General features: G+C 39.4%; 1 protein-coding gene across 1 annotated transcript in view; it reads right to left on the bottom strand.

Annotated features, from left to right (window-relative positions):
* The window catches only part of COL9A1 (collagen type IX alpha 1 chain), an 80,413-nt gene that overhangs the window by 17,948 nt on the left and 49,758 nt on the right, over positions 1-12,707 (bottom strand). Inside the window, 2 exon segments of the mRNA XM_068396419.1 lie at positions 3,592-3,663; positions 4,427-4,480. Coding sequence (XP_068252520.1) covers positions 3,592-3,663; positions 4,427-4,480 — 126 coding nt within the window.

Raw genomic sequence — 12,707 nt, 5'->3', positions numbered from 1 at the left:
AAAAATCCCACTGAGACTTCTATTGTTTTTCCTTTCCAGGAATGATAGCAGGAATAATACCAGCACACCTTCCCTAGAGATCAGGTTAAACATCAGAGAAATACTTATCCTTCTCACAGGAGTAATCATCGCCAGCATGGACCAAATTCAGTTCACATGTCAACAAGCCCAATGCACGGGATGGAAACCTCCAGTTCTTTTGTTTATGCTAATCAATACAGTAACTACAGTACATTCTGTACATACATGTTTAAAATTAATGGGAATACAGGAATATTGGGAAAACCAAGACAAAACCTAACAATGACAATCACTGGTAATCACACAATGGTAAAAGCAAATAAAAGTCACCTTATTTCTGCTACACTGGGTGATAAAAATCTCTATTGAATGTATTGTAACAAATTATTAACAGGGAGACACCTACATGATCATCAAAAGGACAGATCAAACTCAATCAAAAGGCAGAGCAAACTGTTTCTCACGCTCTAATTGTATAATTAGTCTCCTCTTTAATGACACAACTGTAGAAGCAGTATGCCTGATTGCGTGTTTGTTGAGCTTTCCCTGCTAAGCAGCTGGCTGCACAGCAGTGATCTCCCTTTGAGCTGGGACACCTCTCAAGGTTACTCCTCAAGGCTGAGAGACCCCTTACCAACTGCAGATCTTTGGTAAGTGACTGATATCACGCATAATCTTGCATTATAGTGCACTAAAATTTATACTAGTAACTCTGAATCATTATTATATTGTCTGCAGTAATAAATAGAGTGAACCTTGCCATCAAACTTTGTTAAGTCTCTCTTTTACAATATCTTCAATAAAACCACTTTTGCTAATATCTTTGATGGTGGTTCTTTAAGTGGTCAAAATTGCCCACATGTGACAAAGTGCCAGCAGAGAGTACCCAATATCTAACAGCTTTGGGATCAAGAATAACTACTGAAATATGTTTTTTTGTGAATTCTACTTGGCTTCTGGTTGCTATTTACATCAACTCTTATCATGCATACATGGGCTTCACAACAGAACTTTATAGGATCCCTGTGTACAAAACCATGAAGTTTTGAAATTGGGAAGGGAAGAAAGGTTACTTCAGTCTGGAACTTCTTGATACCAGTGGTTGACCCGAAGACTAGGGTTAACAGGCGACAGAGATACCTGTTTCCAAACCCTGACAAGGATGTTTGGCTCTGTGTAAGACAGATGCAGTTGCAAGTTGAACAGAGTAGAAAAAGGATAGAATGGCACAATGCTCTCCAGGCTTATAACTTAGAATACATACTGCAGATCAGTGCTCCTGGCAAAGCTGCAGCTTTGTTAAACCTGCCCCAGAAAATTCACTCCAGCCTCTATGCAACTGAAGAAAAAAAATGAATCAAGGATACAAGTGGATGCAGTTGACACTTGTCTCAAAACAGGAAAGCTAAAAAGCAATCGCAGGATGAGATAATTGCTAGCATAGCTTTTTGCACAGGGCATTAAACTGACCCTAGGATTTAAAAAAAGCTCCAGGCATCTACAGCATCTACATTCTGCTCTTATCCTAGAGGTCCAGACCCATTATATGGTAAATGAGGAAAATAAGGCACCTTTGGAGGGAGATTGTCAGCACTGCAACGAATACTAGTTATTTTCCTTCCAGATTTGCTTCCTCAGATACCTTCAATCTGCCTCTGGAGAATTCTAAAGTATGAATCATTACCAGCCTAATAAAAAGAGACTGCTTTATGTCAATGCTTATATTTGACTAGAAACATATGTTCCTGATCTCAGCATTTATAAAAAAAAAAAAACCACGAACACACAAAGAAATACTTCAACAACAACAGAGACTGTCTTAGAAACTTGTGTTAAGTACCTAAGCAGCTTTTAAAAACTGCCAAAACCAACTGCAAGCCCCACCTAGCCACCCTACAATGTATACTGGGAACATACCAGGGGCAGGATTCCTCTGTTCAACTACAGATATCTACGGCAGTGATACCTATGCGTCATTAATTGTCCTATACTTCCTTGATTGTCAGTGTTAATTAAGAAATTAAGAAGCACTTCAAAAGTGCAATTCATTTAATACTGAAGTAGATGCCTCAAGTAAGAAGGATGAAACACAGTGTAGAACTGACTATTTCTATAACAAAGATGCCTGAAGTTTGGTGAGGGAATTCCATCCTCTGTAGCCTTCTATGAGCAAAAGAAGATAAGGAACATTTTTGGTTTTATATACAGTCTTCACTGACATTTATTCAGCAAAGCACGATATCTTCTGCAAGTATGTGAGATCTCCAGTGCCCAGTTCTTCCCTCCTAACAAAATACTAGAGGAGGTACTTATATCCTGTAATTGTGCATGTATGCGTAGGTGTCCCAATAGCTGCATTAGCCTGTGCATTTCCATAGCAGGCCCTAAGACATATTTTAAAGGCATTGTATCTATTGTAGACCAGGGCTGACATTCCAAATCTCTTTAGTGACCAGAGACCCTGACTTACAATTTCAGATCTGGCTGAGTCAATGATTTGCAATACGATTTAGGCCTTTAAATGATTCAAACTCAAGAAAAAGGAAATATTTTTGCCAGTAAACTTATTTCAGTCGCTTAAGTAACACTGTCAAGACCTTTCCTGTATATTTTATGAGTGTCCTGGTTTGGCCTAAACCAGGCCGATTTTCCTTTCAGTGATTTTTACTTTCAGCTAAGTCTCCTCTAAGTAACTGCACTTTCTGAAACTAACTACATGTTTTGCAGACAGTGTCTGCTTCCAGGACTGATAACGCTCGAAGTTTGTAGTTATCGCTGAGGCACCGGTAGGGATGTTGTGCAGTAAGGCTCTTGCTGTACTTAGTCTTAGAGAAACCAAGGTCACTGCTGAATTCCTCACTGCTTATGAGTGAAGAGCCGAAGGGGGGTCGCAGCTGCAGGGGGAAGCAGACAGGGCAGGTGACCCAAAATTGACCAACGAGGGTATTCCATCCCATACACGTCATTCTCGGTATAAAGCGGGGGGATCACGAGGGTCTCGTGCTCTTTCTGCTATGGCCGGTGTCCAAGGAGGACTCCGACTGTTTTCCTGCTGCCCCTGATCCCGATCTGTGCATCCCTGAATCCAGCTCTCGACCGTCGCTAGGCCCAGCCTGGGCCTTCCCGGAGCCTGCCCTGCAGTGCCGGTGGTGACGTTGCCGACATCGGGGGAGCTCGATCTTGGTTTTGTATATATACTTGTATATATTTGATTATTCCAATATTATTATTATACTCTTTTTCATTATTATAGGTTTATTAAAACTGTTTTAACTTTCCAACCCGTAAGTCTCTCTCCCTTTTCCCTTTCCCTTTCCCTTCGGGTGGGGGGGGAGGGTTAACAGAGAGCGTCTGCCGCAGGTTTAGTGGCCGGCCCAGCTTTAAACCGTGACAATGAGCTACAAGTAGTTAATGGGCACCTAGAGCACTGCTTTCAAGCAGTTAAAACAGATCTACATACAAAACAAGAAACCAGACATTAATTCATGTCAAAACTGCAAACAATGCTCATATTATTGTATTTACTCCTGATGCCAAACTGCAGTCTGTATGCATGAGTGCATTTCTTACCCGGTCACCCTTACCACCAGGTAGGCCTGGAGGACCTGGCAGTCCAGGAAGTCCAATATCACCCTGGGGACCCTGTGAAAATAAGTCAAGGATGTAAACTTACCCAAATCTGTTTTAGAATGAACAACTAAGGGTCATACCCTGACAAGCAGATGGGGCAGAATCTTATTCCCAGAACAGTTGTAACTTGATGAAAGAGGATTATCTGATGAAAATAGAGCTGATCCAAAATACAGCCCTTTGAACAGTATCTTATTATGATTTCATTGCTGACATCCACAACAGAAATGGCTTACAGGGCTTTCCACCCTCCAGTCCCTTGACAACAGTCTGGTTCACTTAAAAATGCTTCCTAAGATCCTGCACTCTGTGATTTGTGCATTCCTCTGTAACAGCAGGCTCTTTCAGACAAAACCTCCCCAGCTATGCTTCTGACTGTTACTGTGTAAATGCTGCTGGAGCACTGCTAAAGGTAGCATTCATAATCTGCTCCATTCATTAGTTTCACATAGCTGTTGGCAGAAAGCCAGTCTTTCACTGCTCCGGTTCCCCAAGTACATGCAGCCCACACAGGAGTGAGCAACCCAACTTTGCACATCATAGGATTTATGGTTTTTTAAACAGAAGAAAAAGTCCCACACATCTCCATAGACTTTAAAACAGCATTTGCTAATATTAGCCCAGTCACGGAGGACTGAAAAAGAAATTGAACAATCACTCATTTCAACATTATTTTCAGTTCCCTGCATGGATAAATGGGTAAGTGTAGCTCCAGATGATACCATAGCTCCTTGAAAGTAAACATGAGCACTGAATATGGAAATAAACTGCTTACCCATTTCCCTGGTAAACCTGGAGGACCCGCAGGACCTGGCTCCCCTCTGCTACCCTTATAGGAAATAGAAGGACATCATTACTTCCTGAAATACTTCCTGTGAACAGGGAATAAAGTATAATTTTTGTTTCTTAATATTTATTCAATTGCACTACTTGGCTTTAATCAATACTTCTGTTTATTAGTGCAAAAATATCACGTGCATTAAAAACAGTGAAACTTTCTGAGAAATGTAAACATTTTTAGTTAACAACAGCATACAACATTTAGTTGGCATTAAATGATTCAACTAATTCACTCTGCTGAGTGATTATGCATCATCAAGTCCCCTTCACAGGATCACACCTGGGAGTTTCCTGTCACAAACACATTTACTTCATTAAGACAACTTCGATGAACATGCTTTAGGCTTTTGCTTAGTTTCATCAACTGAACCCCCACATGACCACATACTTAAAACCCCATGATCCCACATGTACAATGGACAAATGTGAAACGTGTGTGCAGAAGTCACACTTAACAAACTCATTCATGTTTTAAAAAAAAAGTCTAAACTGTTACAGGGAAGGGTAACCTTTAAAAATCCCCATTCATAATAGTTATAAGTATAAATATGCTTTTTACTGGATTTTTACTTCATATCTTCGGATACCTTTATCCATTCAGATCACCATGTTCACATTAGTGTTACATCTCCACCTGTTAATGCAGCCATTTGAATATATACTCTGGGTGAAACTGACATTGAGTCGAATTTTCAAAGATTTTAAACAATTTTTGAAGTATCTTTTGAGAAAGGGTTTTGTCTCTTATGATTAAACCTTTCAGAACAGCTCATTAAGTCACCTCTACAGATAAATTCAAACACTGTGCCAACACAAGCCTAAGCCTCACTTGAGACACTTTTCTTACTTCCACTGTGTGAATACATAAGGGGTACTTGCTATAAAAGCATGATATAGCACTTAAGATCATAAAATATCAAGAACTAAAGTTATTACATATGTAAGTAGATAACCTGTTATACATAACTTAGAAAAATTTGGACAAAAGCAGATTTAAGCATTCTAGTGCTGTATACAACAGAAGATTTTAAATATAGATATTTTCTTCATAATAAGAAAAATATTGTGAAATATTGTGACATACTGAATAAAAGGAGATGGTAGACATGGCCTTTTACACCAGGTCATAAATGCGACGACAACTTCTTACACAAGCTTAGGAAAACTAACTCTACAATTCAAGAAATAATTAGGTATCCTGGAGAGATTAGAGAAGCAAACATAAATAGACTTTTCCATTCATTTCCTTCAAAATATCCTATGGTGTTAAAATCACTACCCTTTTAAAGCACTTTGTATAATTTCTAGAAGCTTCTTCATGTTAAAAAAGAATAAAAAAAGAAAAAAGCCCCCCAAATCACCTTCATTTTACAACCCAGAAGATGCATTAACCGTTTTTGAAAATCTGTTATTTAATCACATAATTCTGTACTACATCTCTGACCTGGAATAATGCTACATTTCTGATGTAGGAAAGAGAAGGATTAAAATTATGATCAGTATTAGAAACTCATCTCCTCCTATATGTCATAATATTCATGTCTGATTTCTATACAGTTATAAAACAAAAGCAATGTCACCTTCCATAGAGTAAAAATCATATAATAAACCTCTTGGCAGCACATCAAAGGTTCTGCTGGTCACAAAGAATGCAAGAAAAATCTTCCATTTTATTTTAAATGCAAAAAAATCTTTTGTCAAATATACACTGCAGGCACTTTTCCAAACACCAATACAGAAGGCTGGAATACAAAAGGACATTATTCCCATGAACACAGACATTAGGTCTGTAAGGACAGACTACTTCAAACAAAGGGCCACCACTGCAACTTACTGCAGAAGCTGTGTTTCAGCAAGTAAGAAGGGATCTGTAACCCAAACAACAATCTGGAATCCCATTGGTCCATGACATTATTTAAGCAACTGTGAAGCTTCCTCCAAGTTACAGTCGACTGAAATGGCCCTGGGATAGGATTTACATTGAGCTAGTTACACTTGGTTCCATTCATAGGGGATGAAGAAAAAAAAAAAAAAAGGCATCCTGAAATGTCCTTATGTAAACATTTTAAATACATCCTTCTGTCCTAAAAGCATCTATGTTTTCCCCACAGCCTATAAGAGGGTTTCTATAATAACTGGTTCAGGTGTTGACAGCTGTACTCGGTCAGATGAAACCTTCCTCTGTGCTCTAAGTTACTCATAGGCAATAATCAGAAGAGTCGGTAGTTTGGTCATGTCCTCAGCCTACTTTTCTTACAGAGTGGCCCAATATATAACACAGCCCATAGTTGCAGGCCACTCACAAGTCAATGGGCATGTTGCACTGGTTTTAACAAAAAAAGAGACCAGAATCTGTTTTACGCACTTTTGACACACTTAAAAATTCCTACTTTTCCTAGAGGTAAAACGCTCAAAGAGGGAAAGTAGCTACTCTAGTTTAGAGTGAGCTGGGACAGACTGGCTTGCACTCATGCTGGTAAACTTTCCTGGCCTACAGTGAAGGGAGGGAGCATGCAGACTATCAATCACTGCAAATGGCCCCTGAAGTACTCCAAAGCTTGACGACTGCCTAGAGATTGTTTCAGTCAATGATGTTAGACAGTGTGGACCCAAAGCATGTCCAGGACTGCTCCAGTACATTAACAGTATAGATAATTGATTTCTGTTAAGTATACTATCACTTTAGCATGTGAGTACTGCTGAGGATAGGGTCATTCTCCCACAGGACAGCAAGGCACATGCAAAATTGTAGCGTGTAAAATGGTAGTACAGCACCGCAATACTGAACAATACCAGGATGCAGCCCTTCCACAGCTGATGTGCTGGACTGTGGTTACAACAAAATCTGCCTTCCCGTTGTTCCAAGGCGGGATTGCTGGACCACTGCATTCATTTAAATGAAGATTTAATGTCTCACAGTTCTGTTAGATCTATATTTAGCCTTTGAATGTAACATACATAAGGGGACATTACAGGATTTACAGTAGACCTTCCTTAGGTTGTCTGGGACGTTTTCATCCTCACTGAAATTTCGAAGACTTGATTCTTTTGTAGAATTCCCACAAGCAGTTACAGAATGCATTCTCATGTTAAAACAGTTTCTTTCACTGACTTATTGATTTCCTGTTGATCAATTGAGTAGAACAATAATAAAAATGAGAATATTCCCCACGGTAATTTGCATTTCACTTAGCTGCCCAGATAATCAAAACACTAATTAGGATCTCTTGACAGGTTAGTTCACAGCGTATACTGTAATAAACTCTCCTCTACTTCAGAATTTTGGTTTTATAATGTATATCATACCAACTTTTAGTATATTCAATAGCAGTGCCATAGAGAATTAAATCTGTACAGAACAAAAAAGAATAAACAAAGTACATTTTGGAATGAAACTTTTTTAAACTTAGTAATCCAAAGTCTTTTGCAAAAGTAACCCATTTATCAATTATATGCTTGCAAGGACTTTAACTTATCGTAATTCTTTTTCATCCAAAATCTCAGAGGAATTATTAATTTATATTCAGGAATTTATCCATGCGAGCATCAACAGGACGCTTCTTTTGACCTTGATTACAGTACTAAAAGCAGACAAAAATATAAACTATTATTTGCTGGAAGAATAAATATATAGCAAACTTTCTCTGAGATTTTTAAATGCACCTTTCTCAGAGTAATAATTAAATTGTACTCCTCAGGGTAATGGCAAGAGATAGATGTAGCGTGCAACGTACTTTCGTTGTAACTGTGTCATATTTTGGGCACAACAAGTAGCCCAATAGCTGCCATTCTCTTCAAGAGTGATACTGTGGCCGAGTATAAAGGACAGAGACCTTTCATACTGGCTGCATCTATAGTGTTAACTGAAGTCTAGGACAGCTTTAGTACACTAACTCCATAACAAGTGCATATTTTTACCCAGGTAACCATCTACACTGCTTAGTAGAAAACAACATTTGCTGACAGCCAGAGGTCTAGCATGTCCAAAAGTCAAAGGAAGTTGTTGTTGGAGGTGGAGGGGTAAAGAGTGAAGTAGCAGACAGGAATCTGATCATGCAGTTTGGAAAGACAGGGGTGAATAGTATGAGAACTGGAGAGACTTGAAGACACTAATCACGTTTATCTGGGATATAGTCTGTAAGTGAGAGAGGGAGAAGTGCTACCCTGTACAAACCAAACTGCAGGATTGTGCAAAGTCAGAAAGTTTAGTCACATCCATCTAGAGTCTTACATTTACTGGATAAAAGTGTATGTTGCAGGATGGAAATCCACTTTGTTCTTTAACTCTGCTGTAGACTGTGCAATGCTAACCCCTTTAGCTGTATCTTAAATGTAAACTGATGCCTCACCGCTTGTGGAATACCTCTGAAATTTTATATACAAAACATGCGCACTAATACCTAAATACATTGTATAAACTGAGGCAAGGACATTTCATCCTACCACACTATCAATACCACTACACCAATAGCAACTATGAAAAATGACCCATTATTTCAGTTGGAGTGATGTAAAAAGAATATGATGACAGGAAAAATAGATTTAGTTATAATGTTAGGGTAACAAAAGATACGTAAGGGTAACGAAGGATAAGTAAGTCAAGAAAAATATCTTTAAAGACTCAGAAAATTATTTAGCTGAAAGTAAAGATTTCCCATCTACAAGAAGGGCCAGAAGGAGGATCCGGGAACTACAGGCCTGTCAGTCAGACCTCGGTGCCAGCGAAGATCATGGAGCAGATCATCTTGAGTGCTATCATGGGCCACATACAGGACAACCAGGCCATCAGGCCTAGTCATCAGGGGTTTATGAAAGGCAGGTTCCTGTTTGACTAACCTGATCTCCTTCTATGACAAGATGACCCGCTTACTGGATGAGGGAAAGGCTGTGGATATTGTCTACCTGGTCTTAGTAAAGCCTTTGTCACTGTTTCCACAGCATTCTCCTGGAGAAACTGGCTGCTCATGGCTTGGATGGCATACACTTCAGTGGGTAACAAACTGGCTGGATGGCCAAGCCCAAAGAGTTGTGGAAAATGGAGTTAAATCCAGTTGGTGGCTGGTCACAAGTGGTGTTCCCCAGGGCTCAGTGTTGGGGCCAGTTCTGTTCAATATCTTTATCAATGATCTGGACGAGGGGATCGAGTGCACCCTCAGTAAGTTGCAGATGACACTAAGTTGGGCGGGGAGTGTTGATCCTGCTTGAGGGTAGGAAGGGTCTGCAGAGGGATCTCGACAGGCCAGATCAATGGGCTGAGGCGAACATTATGAGGTTCAACAAGGCCAAGTGTCGGGTCCTGCACTTGGGGCACAACAACCCCATGCAACGCTACAGGCTTGGGGAAGAGTGGCTGGAAAGCTGCCTGGTAGAAAAGAACCTGGGGGTGTTGATCGATGGCCAGCTGAATATGAGCCAGCAGTGTGCCCAGGTGGCCAAGAATGCCAACAGCATCCTGGCTTGGATCAGAAATAGTGTGGCCAGCAGGGCAAAGGAAGTGGTCATCCCCCTGTACTAAGCACTGGTGAGGCCACACCTTGAATACTGTGTTCAGTTTTGGGCCCCTCACTACAAGAAAGACATTGAGGTGCTGGAGTAAGTCCAAAGAAGAGCAACGAAGCTGGTGAAGGGTCTGGAGAAAAAGTCTTATGAGGAGCGGCTGAGGGAACTGGGGTTGTTTAGCCTGGAGAAAAGGAGGCTCAGGGGAGACCTTATTGCTGTATGCAAGTACCTGAAAGGAGGTTGTAGCGGGGAGGGTGTTAGTCTCTTCTCCCAGGTAACAAGCGACAGAACAAGAGGAAACAGCCTCAAGTTGCACCAGGGGAGGTTTTAGATTAGATGTTAGGAAAATTTCTTAACAGAAAGGATTATCAAGCAGTGGAACAGGCTGCCCAGGTAAGTGGTGGAGTCGCCATCCCTGGAGGTATTTAAAAGACAAGTAGATGTAGTGCTTAGGGATATTGTGTAGGGATATTGTTTAGTGGTTGACTAGGTAGTGTTAGGTTAATGGTTGGACTCAATGATCTTAAAGGTCCTTTCCAACCAAGACGATTCTGTGATTCTGTAATTTAAGATGCTGAAAAAGTATTCTCATCTAACTTTAGGTTGTCTGACATATTAGTAACAAATCCAAGGTGCTCTCCAGGCTCCCTCTTTACAAATGAGCAGAGAGACAAAGACACCTCAAGACACTAAGTCAGCACAACCAACCCGAGCCCCTCAGAAGTCGCTCAGGGGGGCTATGATATCAAATCTTAGGCAGCTAGATACTTAACTTCTATTGCTAATGTTAGGAAAATATGTATTGCATCCTAAATCCTTAACAACATATATATGCTGGCCTGCATATACATCAACAGTTTGCTCAGTTTGTTAGGCAAGTATTGAACTTTAAGTTAAATGGTTACTTAAGTGGTCCAAGCTCTATTTTCACTTCAAAACCACAGGATGGGATGCATGTTCTCCAAAAGTCAGCAATTTAAAGGTTAAATAGCTGAAGAAAAACAAGGGATGAAAAAAGCAGGGGTAGGGGTCACTGTTTTCTGCAGATGTAATATGGAAAATAAATCTAGTAAATCTCAGCAAATATGAAGAAAATGGTTAAGCAGCTTAGGGAGCATGGCTAAATTCCACTGATTAGGAATGACACTCTAATGTTTGAGAATTGCTTCCTTTGGGCCACCTGCCATGAAGACTGGCTTAGCAAGGTTTAAATCACAAATGAGTTTGGTAATTACTTGGATTGGGTAGCATAACATGAAGCAAACATAAGGTTAACTGACAAAACAGTTAGAGTGGAATGGAGAATATGTTCGAATTAGAAGTGAAAGACAAAATTTCCATGTTGTTCCAGTCATCTTTCTGTTTTACTGAACAGATGAATAGTAAACTAAATATATGAAAGAAAATCACAGCATGCAGAATTATTTAACTAGCAGATTTTTTTTTTCCTGGAAATGTACGGGCAGAATCCTAAAAGCTGAGGCTCAAATATATCTACTACATGTACATGCTGCAGAAGAAAAGAAAACACTCTTTATTCTGCCTTGAAAACAAATACAACTCAACTTGGCCCAAAGTTGACAAAGGTTCAATAATCCCACCCTGTGTCCTTCCTGAACAAAAAATCCTGATCATTTCAGTTTTCTGTGTAGAAATAATGTTTTTTCCAGTGTTTCCAAAAAAGAAACCAGAAAGCCATTCCAGTCATATGCTGCCTGTAGTCTTGAGCAGAAGGAAGCTAAACATAGTTATTATTCAAGGTTCTCTATAGCTTTAAAGGAACTATAGATGAGAAGTAGATTACTGTTTAATGTTCTACATGCAAACTTACTTTATTATCAATAATTTACTTCCTTTCTCCATTTTGTATTGTCCAAAATTTTTTTCTTTCTATGCTTTTGTTCTAATGTTCACGTTTTCCAAAATGAATGCACTTTGTAAACACAATAAAAATAAAGGCAAGATATCCAGATGTCTTGCTGGTCTCTAGAGTGACAAACAGAAAAACCATTGTATTTAGTCTGCAAAGTATTTCTATCTGACTACAGGTTACTAATAATAACCTTGTGTGTCAATTCCTGTTCTATGGACTGCCAGTTTTGTAAATTGGTGTTCACATTGAAAGGATTAAAGCATAGTTTAGCAGATTACAGTGCATATCAGAGTGGGCAATTACTTTGGTCTGATTTAATTATAATTCTTATTCCTATTACAAGTATACAAAATATCAGCTCAAGAAGAACAGGAAAGAAAACTTTTTCTAGTGTACCCAACACTTTTAAACACAAACAACAAAAATAAATGTTTGCAAGTTTGGTATATGGGAGGCTGAAGATATCTGTATTCCATCCTAGCAAGTGTATGCTCATATAATCCCCTTTTTATATCATTCATAGGCAGCTGTGGACACAGCACTCATACAAAGATTCAGTCTAAAATAAATGTGATCTCATGAATTAATGCCTCTAGCACACAGTAACGCAAACCACAGAAGAAAACAGAAGAAAATGAAATCTGCCTCCTTGGCTGACTGCTGCTGTATGTTTAAGAGTTTAATTCAAAGAAGATATTTCCTGACTTATGAAATACCCTTACAAATATATCCCTATCAGTTACTCTTTAAGCCCTGTATGAAGATGATAACCCTACAACTGCATGAGTAAACTTCTGTATCACTGTATGATAGCAGAAGCTCAGAAAATTTCCAGGAAAGTATC

This window comes from Nyctibius grandis, chromosome 1, assembly GCF_013368605.1.
Source record: "Nyctibius grandis isolate bNycGra1 chromosome 1, bNycGra1.pri, whole genome shotgun sequence".
NCBI classification, from domain to species: Eukaryota; Metazoa; Chordata; class Aves; order Nyctibiiformes; family Nyctibiidae; genus Nyctibius; species Nyctibius grandis.
Note: the sequence above shows the minus strand (reverse complement) of the source record. Positions and strands in the feature narration are given on the sequence as shown.